Genomic DNA, 26,359 nt, shown 5'->3' with positions numbered 1-26,359 from the left:
GCAGTCACTACTCACTCCACCCAGCACCATCAGTCCTTAAAACCTCTAGTAACCTTTCTGTTCCTGTAAATTTATGTATTTTAGACATTTCATGTAAACGGAATCATACAATATGTGATTTTTTGTGTGTTTGGCTTCTTTAACTTAGTATAAGGTTTTTGAGATTCATCCATGTTGTAGCATTTATCAGTTCATTCGTTTTTATGGCTGAATAAATATTCCATTGTATAGATGCCACACTATATCCATTCATCAATTGATGAACACTTGGGTTATTACTGCCTTTTGGCTGTTACGAATAATGCTGCTATGAGCATTTATGTGCAGGTTTTTGTGTGGATGTGTATTTTCATTTATCTTGGGCATGTGTATAGGAGTGGAATTGCTGGTCATATGATAACTGTGTTTAACCGTTTGAAGAACTGCCAGTCTACATTCCAAACCAACCACAGCAGTTAACATTTCCACCAGCAGTGTATGAGGTTTCCAGTTTCTCCATAACACTTGTTATTGTCTGACTTATTGATTGTAGCCACCCTAGTGGGTGTAAAGTCATATTTAATTGTGGTTTTGATTTGCATTTCACTGATGGCTACTGATGTTGAGCATCTTTTATGTACTTATTAGCCATTTTTATGTTTTCTTGTAGAAATGTCTATTCAGATCCTTTGCCCATTTAAAAACTGGGTTATTTGTCTTTTTTCTTGTTAAGCTGTAAGAGTGTTTATTCTAGTTACAAGTCCCTTATAAAATATGATTTCAAAATACTTTCTTTTATTTCTTAAGTTTTTTTTTTTTTAAGTTGTTTTTTTACTTTCTTTTAGGTAGGTAAACTTTTAAGGTCCTTGATTGTTTAGCTACCATAAGTATGGTTGAGCAACTTACTAGATTTGCATAATTTAATTATTTGTAACATTTCACTTATGTGCCTTTGAAAGAAAATTCAGGCATTTATATACAAATTTGACTGGACGGTTTAAGTTTATTTTGATTAGCTATTAATATTGCTTTAAATCATCTGAGTTGAATTTTCAAATTGTAATCAGATTATTAATTTTACTGCAAGACCTTGGATTACTTAAACTTTTAGTCAAAATACCACAAAGATTAATATGTGTGACCATTCTGGCTAAAACGTCGGAAACTAACACAACATTTGTTTTACAAGTCAGAATTTTATTTTTAGCAAAGGTTAATAAGCGCTAGTTTTTTAAATGAAATTTAGTCTGAGAGGTACACATTTACTTGGAGATTCTAGCTTGAAACCACTGTTAGCAGTTTAATTTTTTAAGGCTAAAAGTTTGATGGTATACCATGGTGTGTGAAATAGTATCCAAACTGAGGCTCACAATCACAGTGGAAGTAAAGGTAATTACTCATTTCCTTTCTATAATAATAATTGCAAACTAAATTACATATGAACTTTGGGCACGTCATTTCATTATTTTTTTGACATGTTAATCATAAAAGAATTTGTATGTTATATTTTGCTGTTGGTTATTTTACTGCTGTTTAATATGGAAAGGCGGTCCTTAATTCAGTCCCTTCTAGCCCCTTGCAAATAGGGGGAGATAGAAGGACATTATATCTTCATTAGCATTTGAAAAGCAATATTTATAGGGAGAAAAAATAAAAGCAGGCAAATTTTCTAGTAGACTCAATTTTTGAAAGCCCTCTTAGGAGTTACCCAGTATGAAAAAAATCCTGTTGTTTCAGTTTTCTAACCATAAATTCTCAATTCTCTGACATCAACTTTGGAGGTTCTACAGTTCAATTCAGTTGTAACACTAACTACCTGAAGTTTGTGCAGACCCCACAGGGTAGGGGATCAGTCCCATAAGATTGTCCCCACTGTCCCCAGCCACAAATGGGATCCCCAGGCCACCTGCACTTCTGTTCATCCAACTACAGATTAGTTGGATGAACTAATCCCACAACCCCTCCCTCAGCTCCCTTTCAGTTTCAATAAATTGCTATAACTTACAGAATTCAGGAAAGTGCTATACTTAATACAGTTTATTTAAAAGGATACAAATGAGCAGCCTGATGAAGAGATACATAGGGCAAGTTTCAGAAGGCTCCTGAGCACAGATGCCTCTGTCTCCATGGAGCTGAGATGGCATCATTAATCAGGAAACTCCCCAAAGCCTCATTGTTCAAGAGTTTTTATTGAAGTTTCCTTACAGAGGCATGATTGATTAAGTCATTGACCATTGGTGATTGAACCTGAAGATGAGATGGGGGGAATGGTGTTGAAAGTTGCAACCCTCTGATGATATGGTTGATTCCTGGGTAACCAGCCCCCATTCTGAAGCTATATAAAGACCCCACCAAGAGTCACCTTATTAGCATAAACTCAGGTATGGTCAAAAGGGGTTCATTGTGAATAACAAAAGATACTCCTGTCACTCAGGAAATACCAGCGGTTATAGGAGCTCTGTATCAGGAATAAGGCACAAAGATCAAATATATACATATTTTTAAAATTATACCACACATGCTTATCTAACATATATCAAAAACCCGCTGTATTTCAGGCTCTCTGCTAGACATTAAGAATAGGAAGAATAAGAAGACATTATGTGTGTGTTGAAGGAACTCACACTGTAGGTGTGAAGACAGAGACAGTGAAGTTGTGTCTTACAGGAGGTTAGGGTCTGAAGCTAAAGGTAAAAGGTTAAAACCTCATAGGGAGAATTTCTCCAACAGTCTTTTAAATTGTATGAAATCTATCACACTACCTTTCAATGAGTCCAACAGCTTAGTTTTCCTCAGTTTTGACAGTAATCATGGTCTCCTCAGTTGAGCTCTAGTTAAGATAGTTGGTCTGTGATCAGGGCCATGTTTTATGAACACTATTAACTGTATCTTTTAAACAATAGGATCATACTTAGTTGCCTCTCTCAATAAGAGCTGCTTCCACTGTTAGAGGCATGTAGGAACTGAGAGACTATCTAAGGAACAGAAGATTTATATATCTCATAGTGCTGGGGGATAAATTTATTGACTGGACATACTGGTATATGGGCATACTGGACATACCATTTAATTGTGTTCTCATATTATTCATTTGGTCTCCTCCTCTGTGTCTCTTTCCATCTCCCTCCATCCCTTCCTACCCAGTAAATAAGACGCTTACATGATGTGATTCCACTGTGCATAAGCATATGTGTAACATAATAAGTGCCATAATAGATTTATACAGTTGCTGTGAGGACATAAATGAGAAAACAAGTTTTAAACTTACTTTTGTAGGTAAAGGAAGATGTTCATAGTTGAATTAGCAAGTGAGCTCATGCTTCAAGAATGAGATGCAGTTAGTTTTCCATCCAAATACTAATCACTTTATTTTCTTCAAAAAATTCTCTTTAAAAAGGTACTCTTTATGTCAGTCTCTTTCCTATTTTCTCAGTGATTCTTCTGGTTATAGAGTATGTTAATTAATTCAAGGGAATGTACTGAGCACATCTGAGACATGGCTGAGGCAAAGGAGTCTAATCTCCAGAGTTTCTTTGGCTTGTGGTAATTCTGTAACTTCTTCTTATTTTGCATAGTACCCCAAATTGTACTGGTGAATGTAAAAGTGGGAAAATTGGTCTTCCCCATTGAGTAGAGAACTACAGATCAAGATATAATGTGCCCTTTGGCCACCTACACAGTTATGTTACAGTTTAACATCTGCTATTTTGCTCTTTGTTTTCTCTGTGTATAAAAGCAGGAAGCTTTTTTGTTTCTCTGCTCCTCCATTACAACCTTATTTTATGCTGGATAGATATTTTCTAGTATACTATTTTAATTCTGTTATTGTTGCTTGTGTATATATGTGTTTGTGTATATTTAAGTTATTTTCCTTGTGGTGCCATGGCGATTACAGTTGACATCTTAATTTAAAACAGTCTAGTTTGGATTAATCTCAATTTAATTTTAATATATAAAAACTTTGCTCCAGTGTAACACCATTTATACAAATTACATCTTTATACATTATAAGTCCATCAACACAATTTTTTTTTTTTTTTGCGGTACGCGGGCCTCTCCCTGTTCTGGCCTCTCCCGTTGTGGAGCACAGGCTCCAGACGCGCAGACTCAGCGGCCGTGGCTCACAGGCCCAGCCGCTCCGTGGCATGTGGGATCTTCCTGGACCGGGGCACGAACCCGTGTCTCCTGCATCGGCAGGCGGACTCTCAACCACTGCGCCACCAGGGAAGACCAGCACAATTTTATAATAATTATTTTATGCACCTATCCTTTAAATGAGTTAGGAGAAGAGTTACAAATATACATTTTTATTATCTTTTGTATTTACTTATATAGCTACCTTTACTCCTGCTCTTTATTGCTTAGTGTGGATTTAATATACTGTCTGTTGTTCTTTCATTTCAGCCTGAAATGAAATACCCTTTAGTATTTCTTGTAGGGCAGGTCTGCTAGTGACGAATTCTCTCAGTTTTCATTTATCTAGATATGTCTTAATTTCTTTTTTCCCACCTCACCTAGCTCTCCTTCACTTTTGAAGGGTACTTTGCTAGGTATAGAATTCTTGGATGCCAGTCTTTTTCTTTCATCCATTGACCATGTCATCCTACTGCCCACTGGTCTCCATGGTTTCTAATGAGAAGTCAGCTCTTAATCTTCTTGAGGAAACTTTGTATCTGAGAACTGTTTTGTTTTGTTTTTGCTGCTTTCATGATTCTCTTTCTGTCTTTTGACAGTTTGGCTATGAAACATCTAGATGTGGATCTCTTCAACTTTGTCCTACTCGGAGTTTATTGAACTTTTTAGGTATACATACTAATGTTTTCCATCAAATTTGGGAAGTTTTTTGTCATAATTTTTTCAAATATTCTTTCCACTCTTTTCTCTCTCTCCTCTCCTTCGGAAACTCACATTGTGTTTATGTTGGTATACTTGATGAAGACCCACAGATCTCTGAGGCTCTGTTCATTTTCCTTTACTCTTTTTGTTCCTCGGATTGGGGAGAATCTTAACTGACCTCTCTGAAGTTCACTGGTTCTTCTGCCAGTTCAAATGTGCTGTTTACCCCCTCTAGTAAATTTTTGATTTCTGTTATTGCTCTTTTCAACTTGAAAATGTCTGTTTGAATCTTCTTCTTACTGTTTTAATTTCACTGGGTGGAAATATCCTTTTCATATTTAAATGCCAGCTTTCTATTTGATTCTTTTTTATAATTTCTGTCTCTTCATTTATATTCTCCATTAGGTAAAACATGACTCTCAAACTCCTTTAATTCTTTAGACATAATTTGCTTTATTTCTTTGAAATATTTATAATAGCTGGTTTAAGGTTTTGTCTAGTAAGACCAATATCTGGGCTTCTTCAGAGACAGTTTCTGTTGACTTTTTTTCCTATGTATGGGCCATACTTCCCTAGTTCTTTGTATGTCATAACTTTTTTGTTGGAAACTAGACATTTTAAATACAATAAAATAAATTGTCACATTTTAAATAATGTGACAGTTAAGAAAATCATATTTCTTTCTACTCCCAGGATTTGTTTTGCTCTGTTATTGGTGTTGCTGCTTGTTTCTCTCGTGATTTTCCTGGGCTAATTCTGTTCAGTTTTTGTTCTTTGAAGTCTGCTCAGCTAACTCAGTGATCAGTTACTGATTAGCCAGAGATTTCTTTAAATGACTTGAACCAATAGGTCTCTATTCAGCTTTTGCTGAGGGGCTTTGTTTGTGTGCATATGTTGAAGCAGAGCTTCAAGGTCAACCAGAAGTGAAAGATTAGGGCCTTCTCAGGTCTTCCTGCACATTCACACAGCTCCTCACATGTGCCTAGCCTTCTAAATTCCCAGGACTATTGCGGAGCTTTTCAAAGCCCCTTATGGACATTTCATTCCTCCGTTTTTTCTTTTAAGTATCTTGGTCAGCCTCTTATTAGCTGCAACTAGTAAAAATCGCTCAGGCAACTGCAGTGTTAAACAGTTGTTGATGACTATTTTCAACAAATATGCTGCAGATAGGACAATACACATAGAATGAGCTCTTGAGTCTTATCAAACAAAGACAAGCCCTGAGAATGGAGTATTTTAGCAAGGTGCAAGGCACATCAAATAGTAACCGTTTTCTGAGGCTTTGGGAGAACTTCAAATCTATTCTGGTCTCTCCAGTATCTGCTTGGCTTTGGGGTTTCACAGCTACCATATTTGCAATATTTTGGTTTTCAAGATTGATCTGGAGCTGGGGATGAGAGATTGAATTCGGTCAAGTTAAGACACTAGAAAGCTTGCTCTTCTTGCTAAGAGTCAACTTGTTTTCTTGAATAAACATTCCTTAGATTGTCACAAGCCTTTAAATTAATGTCAAAGCTAAAAATAAAGTTGATTTTGACAGTATTTTGCAGTATTCTTTTTTTTTTTCCGGTGTGCGGGCCTCTCACTGTTGTGGCCTCTCCCGTTGCGGAGCACAGGCTCCGGACGCGCAGGCTCAGTGGCCATGGCTCACGGGCCCAGCCGCTCTGCGGCATGTGGGATCTTCCCGGACCGGGGCACGAACCCGTGTCCCCTGCATCGGCAGGCGGACTCTCAACCACTGTGCCACCAGGGAAGCCCTGCAGTATTCTTAAAAAAAATTTTTTTCTTGAAGTATAGTTGATGTACAATATTATATGTTACAGGTGTACAGTATAGTGGTTTATAATTTTTAAACGTTGTACTCCATTTATAGTTATTATAAAATATTGGCTATATTCCCTGTGTTGTAAAATATATCCTTGTAGCTTATTTTATACATAATAGTTTGTATCTCTTAATCCTCTACCCCTATATTGCCCCTCCTCCCTTCCCTCTCCCTACTGGTAACTACTAGTTTGTTCTCTATATCTGTGAGTCTTTCTTTTTTGTTGTATTCACTAGTTTGTTGTATTTTTTTAGATTCCACATATAAGTGATCATCATAAAATATTTGTCTTCCTCTGTTTGACTTATTTCACTTAGCATAATACCCTCCAAGTCCATCCCTGTTGTTGCAAATGGCAAAATTTCTTTCTTTTTTATGGCTGAGTGGTATTCCGTGTGTGTGTGTATGCATATTGCACAGCTTCTTTATCCATTCATCTGTTGATGAACACTTAGGATGCTTCTGTATCTTGGCAATTATAAATAATGCTGCTCTGAACACTGGGGTGCATATAACTTTTTGTATCAGTGTTTTCATTTTCTTTGGATATATACCCAGGAGTGGAATTGCTGGGTCATATGGTAGTTCTGTTTTCAGTTTTTTTGAGAAACTTCCACACTGTTTTCCACAGTGGCTGCACCAATTTACATTTCCACCAACTGTGTTTGAGGGTTTCCTTTTCTCCACATCCTCACCAACATTTGTTATTTGTGTTCTTTTTATGATAGCCATTCTGACAGGTGTGAATGATTAGCAGTGTTGAGCATCTTTTCATGTGCCTGTTGGCCATCTGCACTTCCTCTTTGGAAAAATGTCTGTTCAGGTCTTCTGCCCATTTTTAAATTGGGTTGTTTGTGTTTTTGATGTTGAGTTGTATGAGCTATTTATGTATTTTGGACATTAACCCCTTATCTGTCATATCATTTGCAAATATTTTCTCCCATTGAGTAGGTTGTCTTTTCCTTTGACAGTATTTGCCAGTATTCTTGTTGCTTTTATGGAGGAGCTGGTTTTCCAAGGTCCTTCCTCTGCCATTCTGGAAGTGCCTTTTCCCATTTTTGTATATTTTTATCATCATTCTGCTTCCAGTCTCTGACCCAGCCTCTCATTGCTTGCCTTTCTCTTATACATTTCTACTGGACCTTTGGAACTCTGGTTCCATGGCTAACATAGTTACATTCTCAATTATTCACTGACTATTACCTCCCTTTCTTGCCAGGCAGCCCTTTCAGGGGCTGATTCTCTCACATCCCACATAAATCAAAATCCTCTATTCCTCCCTTAAATATTAGTATTCCTCAAGTTTCTGGCTTACACCCCTTCTCTTGTCTATTTTCCCTGAACATTCTTACTCAGTTGTTGCTCATACTCTCAAATCTGTCTTCTTCTCTAGCTCAGATCTCTGTCTTAAGCTCCTCATCTGTATCTAATTTTGCTTAACATAAATCTTCATTTGGAATTTCTACAGACATGTAAAATTCCTCAAGTTGAAAACAGAAATCAACCTATTCTTCTTTCTCAGTTTTCTTTGAATGACATTCCCATTTGTCTAGTTGCCTAAACCAAAAATGTGGGTCATTTTTTATTCTTTCTCCTTTACCCTACCTTCAAATTACAGTAAGTGACCTTTCAGTTCTGTGCCCTAAATCTTTCGATTTAGGTTTTCTTTATCTCTACTAACATCTCCTGCCTGAATTATTCCAACAGCCTCCAAAACAGATCTTCCCATTATAGTTCTGTCCCCAGCTTCTCCACAATGTGTCCAGAAGGGAACTTTATAAAATGCAAATCCAAATAGGTCACAGAGTCCACACAGACACACACACACACACACACACACACACACACACACACACACTTGCCCTTCTCTCCATTGCATTCCTTGCTCCATCCTAATTGCCTTTTTCCTATTTCCAGACCATGTCATGTTCTTGTTTGCTTTCAGTATCTGTACCTACTGCAGTATTCTTTCTCACTTTGCTCTTTTATTGCTTCCTCAGGGAAGCCTTCTTATATTCTCACAAACTGAGTTAGATACTTCTGGATATAGAATTACCACACTGTAATGGCCTATTTATTCGTCTTTATCTCCAAGTAGAATGTCAAGTCCATGAGATCCAGGGCTGTGATTATGAGCAGCCTGTGGCCTAGCACCGAACATTGGGCTTCCACAAATTATTTGATGAATAGAGAATTTATGCCTACATGTATGAACGACAGAACCAACCATGTTCAGCACTGAGAATACAAAGATATATTAGGCAGACGTATAAATAAAATAGGCCTTTGAAACATCTGGTGTCTGAGGGATATAGCTGTTAGTAATGTAGGATTAGTAACTTAAAGCCAATGATTCTAAATAAAGTCCTGTATACCTTAGTTGAAGAAATAAAATGGTGTGAATGTATGTGAGACCCCAAAGCATTATTTATGAATGAAAGGAGAAAATGAAGAGAAACTATTCAACAGGAAGTTATATACATATGCCCTTTATAAAGTTAGTGTTTATACTTAGTTTTTGTTTTATTTTGTTTCTAATTTCTAGGTCATTGAGAAGTAGGTGACTTCTTCCTTCCTGCCTTTCTTTTACACAAATTGTATAATATTTAGAAAATATATATAAGCAACAACAAAAAAAAGAAATCACCCATTATCTCATTTAATGTATTATATATAGTTTCATAACTGAATTAAATCTGAACATCACCAGAAATAGATATGTCATAAACATCTTATGCTAGGAAATATACGTCAATACCACCTATTGCTGAGGTTAGCAGACTTTTTCTCTATAGGGCCACATAGTACATTTTTGAAGCTTTGAGGGGCTAGAAGGTCTCTGTCACAGCTATTCAACTCTTCCTGTAGCAAAAGCAGCCATAGACCCTTCCAAATGGGTGTATTCCAATAAAACTTGATTTACAAAAACAAGTGGCAAGCAGGATTTGGTATGAGAGCCATAGATTTGTTCTGAGATACAGATATGCCATAATTACTTAATCTTGGGGAAGTTGATTATCTTCAATTTTTTACTATTATTAGTTATACTCTCTTAACATTTTAATATCTAAATCTGTATGTACATTCTTAATCTTTTCCTTAGCATAAATTCTGAAAAAATGTAATTTCTAGGGCTAAGAGTACATCTTTAAGACTTTTCCTTTTTAAATGAGAATAGGTGAGATAACATTTGCTTTCAAACTGTGACTATGAGGAGTTTTGCTTAACTCATTTTGTGGGTTTTGTGGGCATGGAAAAAGAAAGACTGGAGGGAAACGTTGAGTTAACGATAGTAATATAAAACTTAAAAAGAGATGTTCCATGAAGAAAATATGAAAAATTTCATAAGTACAGATATTCCTGTTCACATAGCCAAGTTTGTTTGTTTGTTTGATAGCTCTGTAGAGTTTTGTTTAAAATCTTGTGTCGATTGAGATTTGGGAGATGGGGTTTGCAAATTACAAAATGAGCGTTTCTTATTCAGTCTCCTAAGATACTCTTAGGTCAGCATGATTTAGATTGTGATTACCAATCAGCTTGTTTTTTTTAAAAAGGAAAAAAGAAGACGCCATTAAATTTTCCTGTTCTGGTTGACAAGGAAGTCTAATCAGATCAGGGTTTGGCAAATTACTATCCATGGACAAAATCCCTCCTGTTGCCTGTTTTTTTTTTTTTTGTTGTTGTTGTTGTTGTTGTTGTTCTTTTGCGGCATGCGGGCCTCTCAATGTTGTGGCCTCTCCTGTTGCAGAGCACAGGCTCCGGACGTGCAAGCTCAGCGGCCATGGCTCATGGGCCTAGTCGCTCCGCAGCATGTGGGATCTTCCCGGGCCGGGGCACAAACCCGTGTCCCCTGCATCGGCAGGCGGACTGTCAACCACTGCACCACAAGGGAAGCCCCCTGTTGCTTGTTTTTGTAAGGGAAGTTTTATTGGAACACAGCCATGCCCATTCACTTAAGTACTGTCTATGATTGCTTTTAGACTACAACAACAGAGTTAAGTAGTTGTCAGAGACAGTATAGTCCAGAAAGCCTAAAGTATTTACTGTCTGCCACTTTACAGAAGAAAATTTGCAGACCCCGGAATTAGAGGAATGGCACCTGTTAGTCTTTCTGTTTATTGAAAATGGATCCACAAAAACAAAAGTAATTTTGCTACAGATAAACTAACAAGGTTTTAGAAGCAGAATTAATTCAGAGCCCAAATCTGGGCACTTAAAATGTAGAAGAACACGTGAGAAAACAATATAAGAAATGTTGGAATACAGAGGACTTTATGTGTAGTGTAATTCTAAGTTATGTGAAAGATTAGATTTAGAGCACCCAAGTACTGGCTGTTACAGAGGCACCTACCTTAGTTATAAAAGCCCTTCTTACACACAGTTGGAAAATAGCCGATTCCACAAAGTTTTGCTGTAGTGTCTTTAAAAGAGAGTAGTTATACTGTGACAAGTTCCGTGGCACTTTTCGTGAAACAAGCTTGTGCAGTTTCTGAATGAGACGACATCAGTCAAATTGGAAAATTCACACTCTTAAAAATTTTTTGAAACCTGTGTACATAGGCTTATTCCCCCAATGACAGTCTTTATCCCTACTGTATTTGTTGCCTTAATTCAGTTTCACATGACAATAATAGGGGGCATTCAGAAAGTAGGGATATTTTCTTTCTTTGGATCCACTTTACCTGGAAATAGCTAATATCCAGGATCCCAAATCATTTAGTAAGGTTTTGAAACAGCATAGCTTTTATTAATTTTATAAAAAGTTTCTTAGAAGAATCCTGTGTGTGGAACTCTTTGGAGTATAGTAGAAAAGCCTCTAGGCTGAAGTCAAGCATTCCTCTTCACTAGGCCGCTAAAACCTGAATCCGTAACCAGCTACGTGGACTTTTATGAGAGAGAAGCCACTAATTTAATGCTTACAAGCACTGATTTTAGGGTGTTTTCTCACAGCCGAAAATAATCTTGAGTGAGGGAGGTCAGGGTAGACTAATTTATCTCTGAGGGACTTTACATCTGTATGGCTCCACATATTTGTGTGGGATAGAGCTGATGGAGGGGAAAAAATAAAAGTGGTCTGTATCTTGTCAAGATAAAGCGACGCTCTGACAGAACCACAAATTTTATAATGATAAAAGACAAGAAATTGTTGTTCATTTTTACACACTTCTCTTTCTTTGTTTAACTTTTGAGTTTCCTTTTTTTTATCTTGTTTCTCATAATTTCTGTGACACTTATTCTGTATTAGAGCTGTTATGGTTCTGCCAAGAATTCCTTAGGCCGTGGTGGTTCTTCAGGAGATTGTTCTTGAGTAAGGGTGGTGAGTAAAGCACTGAGCTATCCCTACTGCTGGAGAACTACACGGAGGTGCATCTGTGTTGATTTAGTGACTACAGCTTTGCATGGGACGTTGGGTCATTCAGGGTAGGAAAGTGCAATAAGCTGGAGATCCTTTATGTTCTTCTGTAATCCTGATGGTGGTGCCTTAGTTGTATCAGAGTCCCTCTGTTTTCATAGATTTGTTTTTTCAGATATTCTAGGCTTTCACACCATTCCTTCTCCTTAAGCAACTATTCTGTTTTGCTGGTGGTTCGTTCAATAAATATCTGTTAAACACATATTAATGTGTTTTGTGCTGGATCCTGGGGATATTACTATCATTCAAACACAACACCAGCTCCCAAGAATTTGCAGTCAAATGAGAGAGAGAGCTCAGTAAGAAAACAGGTGTTTACAGTACAAAAATAAGAACTTGAGGAATTAAGGATTAAGGAAGCCAATATTTACTTTCTTAAAAACATTGAACCAGAATGGTTAAATGGAAAGAGCATTGGTTTTAGATTTTGTTGATCTGCTTTTAAATCCTGATTCAATTACTTAATAGGTATGTGACTTTGGGAAAGTTAACCTTTGTGATACTTGCAAAGTTGTACTAAGTTTTAGAAATAAATATATATAAAGCACTTAGTCCAGTGCCTGCTGAATAAATGATTTCTGCTTTTTTTTCTAAATCATACACCGTAAATTATTGTTCCAAAGCCTATAAATAGAAAGATCATTTCTCTGGCCCCTACTTCATAGGAGATGTGAAAAGAGGATATGGTAAAATTTTTTATGAACTTTGTGAACATCCTGCCTATAAAGAAACTATTAGAAATCAGATTTTATTATTATTCTTATAAAGCTTACCCAGATTTACATTATTAAGATATGGACTGTAAAACTCATATCTTAAGAACTTACAATATTGCTTGTGAAATATGCTAGTAATTTTGTAACCACCGGTCTTATATTTTATTTGTCAACTTAAAAAGGGGATACTTTTCTGTCTCCCTACCTCCCTTACCCCATAGTTTAGCATGCCAGTTACTTTTTTTTTTTGCGGTACGCGGTCCTCTCACTGTTGTGGCCTCTCCCATTGCGGAGCACAGGCTCCGGACGCACAGGCTCAGCGGCCATGGCTCACGGGCCCAGCCGCTCCGTGGCATGTGGGATCCTCCTGGACCGGGGCACGAACCCGTGTCCCCTGCATCGGCAGGTGGACTCTCAACCACTGCGCCACCAGGGAAGCCCGCCAGTTACTTTTAACCAAATTGTGGTTTATATCCAGAAGTGTAATGGTTATAACCTTTTTTCATGAGATGTTTAAAAAGCATTCAAATAGATCATCAGTAAATTGATAAAATATCAATATATTTTCTTAAGACTCGTTCATCATTACAATTTGAATTTTTTCTATTTGAAGAATTGAAAGCTGCAATATTTAGGAAGTAGTATCATGCATATTTAGAAATAAAAGAGAATGGTTAAAGAATTTGCTTTTAACTGAAAATATTTTTTTCATTCCTTTGAAATTAAGTAACATAAAATTAGAAATTAAAATTGGTCTAACAGCAACACAATTTGTAATTTTTCAAAAACGTCAGAGTTGGTAGCTCAAATGAGAATACTGTACTCGGGAGGGCATAGATCTTATTCCATTGTGTGACTTTTCCAGTTTTGCTATACTTTATGTAATAACTATTCTAGATTTATTTGTTAATTCTGTTATAGCTGTACCTTAAAAATAAGACAAGCTGATGTTATTCACTGTAAAAACTGTAAATACAAGTATCAACAGAACATAGAACTATTTTCTATGTATTTTACATAAATCACCCTAAATTATAAATAGGATAGTGATCAAACAAATACTTTCCTACCAAAAGAAAAAGCCAGTGGAACAGAGTGGGATAAGAGGTGGGAGAGAAGCCCTAGGATTGTGTTGGCAGGGCAGTAGTAAGTGACAGCATGAGAAGAATGCATGTGTTCTTCCATCACTGCTCTTCTCCTCTCTGTTTGAATTAGACAAATAGCATGTGCCCAAGGGGAACGAGGGACAATGTTCAGAGGAAAGGAACCACTTTTATACAGCCCTGCCAGATTCATGAGAATAATGATGCATCTGCTTTTTATTGCTGCTGTTGTTACTTAACCTTGTCGTGGATACATTACTTTTTTGGTAGCACTTATTTTGTGGGTTCTTACTCATATTATTTTCTCTATCATGGCTATACGGGATTGTCTGTTGGCAAATCAGCACCATTTACCCCTTCTGCACCTTGCCTGATGTAATGGCTTCCTGGAAAGCGTGCATGCTGTTTTTTTTCCCTCTTTGTGTCTCCCCTGTCCCACTCCATCAAATGTGCAATTTAAATATCCAGAAGTCCATTACAGACAGTTGATTTGTAGGGGTTTTCTTTTGATTTTTTTTTGTCTGTTTTGATTTTTTTTTGGCTGTTTTGATTTTTTTTCCCTAGTAGCAAAATTTCATTTTTACCCTTCCCAAACCACGCCCCCCCTCCCCATAGCAAAACTCCACACACTGGATGCCAAGACAGACACATTCATTGATTTATTTAGTAAACTTTCAGTGAGCTTTTGTAAGCTTCATAACACTGCGTTAAGTGGTATTATACGGCAAGGGTCCCCAACTGCTGGGCTCTGGACCAGTTACCAGTCAGTGGCCTGTTAGGAACTGGGCCGCATAGCAGGAGGTGAGTTGCAGGCGAGCAAGCAAAGCTTAACCTGCTGCTCCCTATAGCTCGAATTACTGCCTGAACCGTCCGCCCCCCCCCCCCCCAGTTCTGTGGAAAAATTGTCTTCCATGAAACCGGTCCCTGGTGCCAAAAAGATTGGGGGCCACTGTTATAGGGCAATTCAGTGAAGTACGTAAAAGTAGTTAGATTGTGAGGGTGAAATATTCAAACATATTTGCACCAAAACTACTATTTAAATCAAACTATAATGCTTATATTTATAAAATGCTTCTAAATGTTCTGTTGTAAAATGTAGTCAATACAGGTGGCTTTAACTATGGGTTAGTTTCTTCAACCCTTCCCTCAGATAAGCTGTGTTGTCCTTAGACCATTTAAATGACTTGTATTCTGAACTTTGTAATGTTAAGGTTTTAAAATGCATCTCAAGTCTAAACTTTACAATGTGTTACATTTTAGGTCAGAAGACATGTCTTCATCTACATGGCATCTTTCCTTACCTCTATGTGCCATATGATGGTTATGGACAGCAGCCAGAAAGCTATCTTTCTCAGATGGCATTCAGTATCGACAGAGCACTTAATGTGGCTTTAGGCAATCCATCTTCCACTGCTCAGCACGTGTTCAAAGTGTCGTTAGTATCAGGAATGTAAGTATATGATAACATCTTTTAAAATTTCTATTTATCTGTATTTATATTACTGTTCTAGTTAAAAGAAAACATATCCAATTCAAATATACTCTGTTCATTTTTCTTTTATTTCTAATCTAATGGAACCAAGGTGAATTTCTTACTGTAACTTTTTAAAGTCCATTTTTATTGCAATGAAAGATAGATGGTTAACAGTAATTTTTGTTTTAACTTTTTCCATTTCTCTGCTTCCTAGAACTGTAGAAATTTATGTAATTTATTCATCAAGTATTTATTGAGCACCTTTTATATTGGTGAACAAAACAAAGGTCCCTGCCCCCATGGAGGTTACATTCTAGTAATGGAAAACAGAAAGTAACCAACAGATAGAACATGAAATAAATTTATTTATTACATGATAATTAATGCTATAGAACAAAATATGTAGAACAGGTAAGAAGGATCAGTAGTATGGGGTGGGGAAGTAGTCTGGTGGCAGTTTTGTATAGGGTAATCAGGGAAGGTGTCATTGACATGGTAAATGACATTTGAGCAAAGACTTGAAGGTGAGGGGGTGGGAACAAAATGGAGGCCAGGTGTCTGGAGTGGAGGGAAAGGAGAGTGGACAAAATGAGGTTAGAGAGATATGACAGAATGGAGATCATGTTGGCCAGTGGGTCGCCAAAATCACTTTTACCTGGTTTGACAGCCATGAGAATGCACCTCTCAGATCTCCAAATACAAAGAGCATAATTGAACAACGGTCCCAGCTACTGCACTAAAATCCATTTATCATCCTGTGTAAACTGAAGCTGCTTTCCATAGGCTACTCCCAGCCATTGGCTAAGCAGAGCAAGGCTACTAAGGCAGGCCTGTTTCTGGGAGACACTTGGGAACTCTGGGACAGCCTTTCTGAACTTCCACTAGAATCACACTGCAATAAAAGACACTTCCACTCATCTTCCCTCTGTCCCTCTCTCCTTCACTTAGATCAGACCTGTGTCTAAGTCTTGTGGCTGTCCCACCCTCTCCTGAGTTCATCCTCATATTCTCTCACAGGTGCTTCCACTAACAAATTTCTTGCACATTTTGACATCTACTTCTTGGAGGACTCAGACTAACACACTTGAGAACTTAGAATATATCCTTTGGTCTCACCCCACATCTGATGAATCAGATACTCTGGTGGTGGGACCCAGAAATTTGTGAGCCTTTCTGCTGATGCTGATACATACTCAAGTTTGAGAAACCACCGCAGTAGGCTATTCTATTTTGCTCTGAGCTATTGCATGATTTTGAGCAGCCAGGATCTAACTTAAACTTGAAAGGGTTCCTTTAGCAACTGTGGGAAGAATAGATCATAGGGGCATGAGAGTTGAAACAGGGAGAACATTAGGACTCTTGTTTCATTAATCTGGGTGAGAAAATATGGTGGCTTGAACTAGGGTAGTAGCAGGGGAGTAGTGAGAAGTGGTCAACTTCTAGATCTATTCTGAGGGTTGAGTCCCCAAGATTTGCTGTCTGATTGGATGAAGTTTGTGAGAGGAGTCAGGTATGACTACAAAGTTTTGAGTCTGTGCAGATAGAGCAGGCTGGCGGGAAAGATTTAGAGCTCGTACTGGAACATATGAGTTGAATACATCTGTATGAAATCCATCTTAAATCTGTCTACTTCTTCCACCTTAATCCAGGTTTTCTTCTGGACCACCACAGTATCCTTTTAATTGAATTTCCTTCTTCTGTTCTTATCTCACTCCAGAGCTGCAGAAGTACCTGTCTTGTAATGTAAATTGGATCCTTTTAAAATCATTTAAAATCCTTGAGTGGCTTCATATTGTTTATACATTAAAATTTAAATTTCTGACCCCTGCCTGCCTCTGTAACTTTGTTCACTGTGTTCCATCCAGAAACACTGGTCTTCTTTCAGTTCCTCTGATGTGCTGAGCTCTTTCCCACCTTTGTACATGCAGTTTCCTTTCCTTGAGTGCGCTACCCCTCTCCAGTCCTTCAAATCCTTCACCTCTCCAGAGAAGTTTTCTCTGACTTCCCTCCTTAAAATAGGTGGTTGTTATTATTATTCTGTATCTTAGCCCATTCTTTGTTTTCTTTAGTACTTTACTATAGTTTGCAGTTATTTTAATTTTTTGTTTATTAGTTCTTATGTGTTTCTCCCACCAGCCTGTAAGTTCCATGAGAAAAAGGACCATGTTTGTCTGTCCATCATTATATCCCTTGCACCTTGTATGGTGTTGGGCACTTAGTAAACAAGGCTCAATAACTATTTGTTTGGATAAATGAATGAGGTGAAAGTTCACACCCATCCTATGATAGCAACAATTAGGTTAAAGATAATCATCAGCTTTATATTCTAATTTTTTTATGTTTAATGATTCCTCGGAACTTTCCTATACATATTCTCATTTCAAAGTTGAATCTCCAAACAGCCTAGTGGAATGAATAATGAGTCACCAGTCTTTCTATATGTTTGGTGGGCATTTGTTAAAAGCATAGCCATATTTTTAAGAGTTAGTTGAGTTACAAATCTAGAGACCTGGAAGCAAAAGATGAGCTGTTCAGTCTAATTTATGGCTGCCATTCTCTTTTTTCTCCCATTCTAATGTTTTCTATGTTTTTTTCTTATATAGGTCCCCTTTTCCCTTACCATGCATTGTAGCTTCTATGATTCCTTTACTCCTTCAGTATTGCCTACTTCTCTAAGTAAGCAAGTTGCATCTAGCTATCAAATGAAAACTTGAACAAATTTAATTCCAGTCTTCCTAGACTGTGTACTATACTGAAGCTGGGTTAAGAGAGAGGACCATGACCTTAGGCTCATTTCAGGGGTTCCTTGTCACTTAGCTATCATGATTCTAGAAAATATTCTATGAAAAGATTCTTAATCCATCTAAATTAATTAACTGAGGGTTTTTTTCACTATCTGTGCTCATTTTTCTTCTCATTGTTATATTAAAAAACTAACTCCAATTATCAGATATAATTTTTAAAATATAAACATATCTACTCTCGAACTCTGCTCCATTCTACTTTCTTTCTCCCAGAGAGTCTCCCTGTGGAGAAATTCTTTTGGCAAAATCAACTAAAGTCAACAGCAGAAAGTAAGAATTGCAGGTTAAATTATACAGAGACTTTCTTGGCTAGAAGAAGCAGAAAACTGAATTTATAGAATTTCCAGGCTGTATTTTGGGGCAATAGTTACAAAAGCAGAATCCTAGATTTACAAAGAATTGTAGGGATTTGATAGTCTTGTATTCAGTTTTTGAAATTTATAAGATTCTAATTGTAAAATCCTGAAGATTTTTAGCAAAAACAAAGCAAAGATAATGTGGACCACACCAGTGCAGATTTAATTCTCTTTTTTTTCCATTTATCTGGCTAAAGGTATAACTCCTATCTTTAGACAGAGAGCTATATTTATGTATATGAAAAATACCAAAGCAGGAGGAATAAAGAATTGAATTTTGCTGGTGAGAGAGAATGAGATCATTCATATAATGTGTGTTTCACCCCTTCCTTCATGGCAACAAAAATGGGGTGAGCAGCATCAAACTAGACAGGAAAGGGTAAGTGTTATTTAAAAAAAAAAAATGGTAAAGGGTAGGGGATAGGGAGTGATGGTCAGAGTAGACCTTTCTGAGGAGGTGAGTTTTAAGCAGAGACCTGAATGAAGGCTGAAAGTAAGCCATACAAAGGTTCAGGGCAGAACTTTCCAGGCAGAGGGAATGGCAGATTACTTGAGAGTGGATCAAGTTAGAAGGGGCTGAAATGTTTAGAATGGCTGGAGGAAAAAGGAAGAGTGGGTGTGAGATAAGATTGGAGTGAGTGGTAAGGATGAGACAAAGAACGTTTTAGACTTTTTTTTTTTTTTTTTAAATAGAAATTGCTTTACAGCAATCATACAGATGGTTCTGACCTAAAGGCTTGAAATAGTTTATATTAAAAAAAAGTTGTTTAAATATACCTCAAATAATGACTCTGTTGCCAACTTACTCCTGTATTTGAGGTCTGCTACACTGTCAGACATGACAGAGAGAAATGGTGTCCTAATGAGGGTAAGTTCTATCTAGTGCCCATCATAAGGGGAAAATATTTTTTTTAATGAAAAGAAGTTGGGTTTATCCACCTAAAGATTTAACCAACCACTATTTACAGACAAACTCTAGGCAAATACTTTTTATTATTTTGTCTATAAATTCAGACCTATTTATATATTGTTTCTAATTACATCACCTTTGAAAATGGTAGTCTGTATATCAGAGTTTCAGATCCTCCTGAGATGATATAACATGATAGCCCAACTTATTCCTTCTTGCATTGAGGACTTGTTTCTCTCCCTATCACATAGATTTTTGCTTCTCCCTTTCCCCCCTCTAGCTGATACCCTGAGAAGAACCGAGCCTCAACATAAATAGCGTCCTTAGTAAAGCTGTCGTCTTTTCAATCTCTTAAGTTCCTGTCTACACAGTTTTCACAGGTTTCCTTTGATTTGAGTGTGTTTTATACACACATACACATATGTACATATGTATGACAGGTAAATTGTCTCTGCTTAGTGAACTTGTAAAATTAATAACAGAGACAAATAAGGAAAGTGATACAAATTCTGTCAACTAAAGGACTTTGTTGATGAACAGCTTTAGTTTTTGACAGAAAAAATGGGAAATGGGAAAAGTTATCAGGAAGGTCTCTGTTCTTCTCATACATGGTCTGAGTAAAGAGCCACTTTTTAATAGAGCCATGATGATTGAAATTAAGGTATAAATAGTTTGCTGCTCCTTTTTGTCCCTAGTGTTTTTTTTAAGTGGTATTTTAAAACTTTTTTTAAAAGAAGTAACAAGATTTTTTTTTTTTTTTTTGCGGTACGTGGGCCTTTCACTGTTGTGGCCTCTCCCGTTGCGGAGCACAGGCTCTGGACGCGCAGGCTCAGCGGCCATGGCTCACGGGCCTAGCTGCTCCGTGGCATGTGGGATCTTCCTGGACCGGGGCACGAACCCGCGTCCCCTGCATCGGCAGGCGGACTCTCAACCACTGCGCCACCAGGGAAGCCCGTAACAAGATTTTATAATGTCATATGTTAACCTTGTGGTAGGTTTAATTGAAAAGTCTTGGAGGTTCTTTTGTTTTGTTGGGGGGCGGTTGGTAATATTCAATGTAAGTAAGACTGAATTCGGCCAGCTGAGTCCGTTTAGGACAATAAGTTGCATTATTTCATCTCTGATGAAAATAAATTGAAATGTCTTTTTCTTTTATTTCAGGCCTTTTTATGGTTATCATGAGAAGGAAAGACACTTTATGAAGATCTATCTTTACAACCCTGCAATGGTGAAAAGGTACAAAGATAAATGAAATAAAAAATGAATAACTATCACTTAAGTATTTTAATAATAAAAAGAAAAATCTAGAAGAAAGGCCTGTATAGTTTGTAGCATTATTAAAGAAAGAGACCATAATATGTACATATATGTGTAAAGAGAGAGAGTCATAGCTTGGACTCTAGGAAGGATATTTTAAGGGTAAGGGACCTTGTTTTACACCCAACTGCTTCTTTTCTGTCTTAGAGAGTTTGTAGAAGTATATAAAGAGAGATGATTGGCTGCCTTGTGTAATAATCCTAGTGCCCTGCTAGCCAGACCAAATGTTCTATACCAAGAGAAATTCGTTCTTCAGTTTCAAAGCAAGGAGAAATATGTGAGAGTGAGGCCAGAGTGGGAGAGCTTTCTACTGTGAACTTAACCACTTTTCAGTACTTAAAAGATTTTTCTGATGAGATAGGTGATGTTATTAACATTTTTTTCCATATTGTTTAATGAAATGTATCACCATTTAGAAGATTTATATAACTTAGTGGATCTATATTTTCCAAATGACCAGTGCATGATGTTAGAAAATTATGCATGGGTAAAAATACTCCAAGTGTTAGGTAGACCAATAAGTTTTAATATAACAGAGTATAAAAAGTTCATTGATTTGGTTTCAAATTCCACATTATTGCTGACCTTTAAGAAACTACCACTCCATTGCATTTCCATGTAGTAGAAACAAAGATCAACGTTTACCTGAAAAGGCTATTCAGTTACTCTTCCTTTTTCCAATTATTTATCTGTGTAAGGCTGGATTTTCTTCATATGCTTCAACCAAACAATATATCAAAACAGACTGAGCTGAAGCAGATGTGAGAATCCAATTGTCTTCTATTAAAACAGAGGTTTGCAAAGATTAAAACAATTCCTCTTTTCCCACTAAATTGTTTTTGTTTTGGAAAATATAGGATTTTTTAATATATAAAACACTGTTATTTATGTTAACATATAATGGGTTTATTGTTGTTATTTTAAAATTAGTAAATAAGTTTCTTAAAATTTTCTGTTTTAACCTGATTTGGTAAGTGTCAAATCAAACAAAAGGTCTTTGACGCTGTCAATAAATTTTAAGAATGAAAAGGGGTCCTGGGGCCAAAAGTTTGAGAACCATCAAAATAAAGCTCTCTTAATTTTCAATCAAAGATTCTTAAAATCTATTCACAGCCATTCTGTCCTTCTCACTGCCTATTACAGTGGAAGAGATTTACCCCCTTACCTCTAAAGCTCATATTCTACCCTCTTTGACCTTTGCTTCCATCTATCAGTTATCCCCATCTCCCTTTCCACACCATTTAAATATTAATAAGACTCTGTGAATTTTACACATACACACATTCATACTCAAAGACATTAATACTTACAGCTATTCTCCCAGAAGATTTTTGTTTTTTTGGGCCTGTGTTGGGTCTTCGTTGCTGTGTGTACAACTTTTCTCTAGTTGTAGCGAGTGGGGGCTACTCTTACTTGCAGTGCACGGGCTTCTCATTGCGGTGGCTTCTCTTGTCACAGAGCATGAGCTCTAGGCGCGCAGGCTTCAGTAGTTGTGGTGCGCAGGCTCAGTAGTTGTGGCTCGCAGGCTCTAGAGCGCAGGCTCAGTAGTTGTGGCACATGGGCTTAGTTGCTCCACAACATGTGGGATCTTCCCGGACCAGGGATCAAACCCGTGTCCCCTGCATTGGCAGGCGGATTCTCAACCACCGCGCCACCAGGGAAGTCCCCTCCCAGAAGAATTTATCTATACTTTGTGGGTTCAGTGTCTTACCTCCCATTCACTCTTCAACTTACTCCAATATAGGCTCTACTTCAACCATTTCACTCAAATTGCCTTCATTAGTGACCTCAGTGTTGTTAAACCCAATTAACACCTCTTTGTCCTTACCTTTTGACCACTTTTCAGTGCTTAGGTACCTTAATTTAGGCTGCTTTGATGTAAACCTTTTCTGGTTTTCCTCATACCTTTCTAGTCATTCATATTTACAACATTTTGTTGATTCCTCTTTTAACATTGTGGTTGTTTCTTGGACTTTTGTCTTAGGCATTGATTTTTTTTCTCTCTATATGTTCCCTTCACTTTACAGTCTTATATACTCCCATTTTTTAAAATCTTTGTGCATTTGGCTTCCAAATATATATCAGTAGCTTGAATTTTCCTCCAGAGCTCCTGACCAGTATATCAAATCATCTATCTACTGGATAAATAGAAAAGCACTATAGTTAAGAGTGAGGGGTCAAGTCAGAGAAAATTTGGGTTGAATTTTAGCACTTCCACCTTTTATTTGTGTGATTTTGGACAACATTTTGATCTAAGACCCAATTTCTCTGTTTATAAAATGGAAATAGTAGTACCATAGGTTTGTAGTAAGAATTACTTGAGATTAAGCATTTAGAGCACCCAACACAGTGTCCAGTACATAGTGCCCCAAAATATGTTTGCTTCCTCTACTCTGTTAACAAAATTATCCTTATCCTCATCCTTATTATCATTTCTAATATTTTTATAGAAATCTCCCTGAATACTCCAGTATACCTAAACTCCAGTATATCTAAAACTGAGTTTGTCTTTATTTCCTCTCCAAATAAAATCCCCAAACAAACCTGTTTTCTTCCAGTAATGTAGCACCGCCAACTAGCTGCTTAACCAAGATATCTAGGCATTATCCTCAACTCATATTGTCTCACCCTTCATATCTAGTTAGTCATCAAGTCCTGACCATTTTATTCCTTATATGTCTCCTGAATCAACACAGTTTCATGATCCTTGTTGAAGCCACCATCATCTTAGTTTTTCTACAGTAATCTCTCACTCTCTGTCTGTAGTGTTCTGCATTCTCTAGCTAACCTGGTCATTTCATTTTCCTGCTCTTCACAGGCAAATTCCACCACCTTTTCAGATGTCTTTAATAGGCTCTGCATGATCTGACTTCTCATTACCTCTCTACCCTCCCCCTACCACCACCATAGCCTCTGTCTCTAAGCCTCACTCAGTGGTTTCAGTCCTTGAATAAACCACATTTTCTTGTGACCCTTCACATGTGCAATTTTATTTGCATGAAATACTCTTCTCCTCTCTGAGAAAAAGTATTTCCAGTTCATTGTTTAGTCTCCTGTTTTAGAGACTTCTCTTCAAGAAGGCTTTGCAGAAGCTACAGTCTGGTTAATATCCCTTCTAGATGTTTCATATACTTCCCCTGCATAGCACTTGCACTATTTATAATTGCCTGTTATTTGTATTCCCCATCATGAAGGAAAAATAACTCAGAGAATAAAAATATCAAAAGTGGTAACATCTCTGTGTGGTTGATTGAGTCATATGTCCTTTTTTAGAATTTTTGTGTAATCTTTTCAGAATTTTTTCTGGACTTTTTAAAAAAGCTAATATTTTAAAAATCCTTTTGACATTTTAGGTTTTTCAGTATAGTTAGCATTAAATTAGTTTTAGAAGTCAAAATATTCTTCATTCAAGGCATTTTTTGTCATTTTCTTTCAGAGCATGCAGCTTACTTTAAAAGTTGATTTTAAACTTTCAATTTCCAACAAAATACAAATTTCCAGTATAATTGAAATCAAAATTTTGTGTGCTAGTATAATGTGTTTTATTTTCTATATTTGTATAATCACCGTTTCACTTAACATTTTAGGAAACATAATTTTATGATATAACTTTTTTTTTCTAATTTAGGATATGTGAACTTTTGCAAAGTGGAGCCATAATGAATAAATTTTATCAGCCTCATGAAGCGCATATTCCCTACCTCCTACAGCTCTTCATTGACTACAATCTGTATGGAATGAATTTAATAAATCTGGCTGCTGTCAAGTTCCGAAAAGCAAGGAGGAAAAGTAAGGTTAATTTTGCAAGTTCAAATTAAAGCTTTTGAAACAAGTATTATGTAATTTATGATTTATAAAATAATATATATTTAGAAAATAAATGCTGAGTGGATAAGGAATAAAAAGAAATGTGCAAAAATGTCTTAGAGTTTATCAAGAAAAGAATCTCAAAATAAATTTTTTTGGTAATAGCTTTATTGAGATATAATTCACATGCCTTACAATTCACTCATTTAAAATGGACACCTCTGTGGTTTTTAATATATTCACAGAGCTGTGCATCCATCACCACAATCAAATTTAGAACATTTTCAGCACCTCTAAAGGAAATCTTTATCAATCACCCCCAGTCCTCCCTTAGCAACCATGAATCTTCTTTCTGTCTCTCTGTTTGCCCATTCTGCACATCTCATATAAATGGAATCATATGTTTATTTATTTTCACTTAGCCTAATGTTTTCATGGTTCATCCATGTTGTAGCATATATCAGTATTTCATTCCTTTTTATGGCCAGGTAATATTCTGCTATGAATATGCTACATCGTTTATTGATTCATCAATTGACGGATGTTTGGGTTTCCTCATTTTGGCTATTACGAACAGTGCTGCTGTGAACATTCATGTACAAGTATTCGTGTAGCCATATGTTTTCATTTCTCTTGGGCATATACCTAGGAATAGAATAAAATGCTGTAACATCTTTTGCATTTTATTGTTGGATTCCTTCTCCTCTACTTAAAACAAAGTGAAACCAACATTTTTCCTCCAACCCTGCTGTCCTTTATGTTATAATTATTTTCTTCGTTTTCACTGACAAACTTTTAAAACCAAAAGTTAGCTTTTTTTTCTCTTGTTGTTTACCAGCTATTCTTTTTTGGTTTAACTCCTTGGGTCTCTTCTACCATACCCAAACTGTGCTCTGAAAAGTAACCAGGGAGGACTTTTTCCCCCTGAATGGTGGGTTAGGTTATTGGGATCCACCCTCCTACTAAAACCAATTTAATAACTAGGTAAGATTTTTTTTTTTAATCTATCACAGAGATTATAAACAATAAAGAAGTACTGGCCAAAAGAGGAAATAGAATGCTGAAAACAGCCTTTGCCCTGAGGGGTTTGCTAATCCTGGCTGCCTCCATTGAGACAGCCTTACTAGGTGAGGGAGCCAGAAACAACAACTCAGGGCCTGCTGGACAGGTTGGAACCCTCCAGAATAAGGTAGGGTTTCAAAGAGATATACCCAAACTAGGAAGTGGGACAACTTTGAGACAGTTCAGTTTGAATCTCTTGGGACTAAAAGAGATTCCCAAATCTAGAACTTCATCTTAGGTGGTGGGATCATTGGATATCCATATGCCAGAAAATAAAAATAAAAGAGACCAGACATATACTTCATACCTTGTATAAAAATTAACTCAAAATGGATCATAGACTTAAATGTAAAATGTAAATTTATCAGACTTCTAGAAGAAAACAATGAGAAAATCTCCTGACAAGTTGATTTTGTCAAAGTTAAAAACTTTTTCTCTGTAAAAAATAATATTAAGAGAATAAAAAGATAAGTCACAGACTGGGAGAGAATATTTTCAAATAACATATCTGATAAAGTACTTATATCTTGAATAATATACAGAATTCCTAAAACTCAACAAAAGCAAACAACCCCATTAAAAATGGTCAAAAGACCTGAACAGACACTTCAACAAAGAAGAAGATATAAAATGATTCTCAACAGTATATATCATTAGGGAAATGCATTTTAAAACCACAAAGAGCAACCATTACACACCTATTAGAATGGTTAAAATCCAAAAAAAACTAGCAATAAACAAATGCTGGTAAGGATGG

At 36.7% G+C, this 26,359-nt stretch overlaps 1 protein-coding gene across 5 annotated transcripts in view; it reads left to right on the top strand.

The window, feature by feature from the left end:
- Positions 1-26,359, top strand: part of REV3L (REV3 like, DNA directed polymerase zeta catalytic subunit) — a 184,222-nt gene that overhangs the window by 41,770 nt on the left and 116,093 nt on the right. For all 5 annotated transcript variants that reach the window (XR_012324782.1, XM_019929582.2, XM_073789509.1 and 2 more), the window contains 3 exons: positions 15,133-15,322; positions 20,578-20,652; positions 24,362-24,522. Coding sequence is in view for 4 of the 5 variants with exons in the window: in XM_019929582.2 (XP_019785141.1) it covers positions 15,133-15,322; positions 20,578-20,652; positions 24,362-24,522 (426 nt within the window). In the remaining variant the exon portion in view is untranslated. The remainder of the gene's footprint in view (positions 1-15,132; positions 15,323-20,577; positions 20,653-24,361; positions 24,523-26,359) is intronic.

The sequence above is a fragment of the Tursiops truncatus genome, chromosome 12 (genome assembly GCF_011762595.2).
Source record: "Tursiops truncatus isolate mTurTru1 chromosome 12, mTurTru1.mat.Y, whole genome shotgun sequence".
Lineage (NCBI taxonomy): Eukaryota > Metazoa > Chordata > Mammalia > Artiodactyla > Delphinidae > Tursiops > Tursiops truncatus.
The sequence above is the reverse complement of the archived record's forward strand: the minus strand, read 5'-3'. Positions and strand labels throughout refer to the sequence as shown.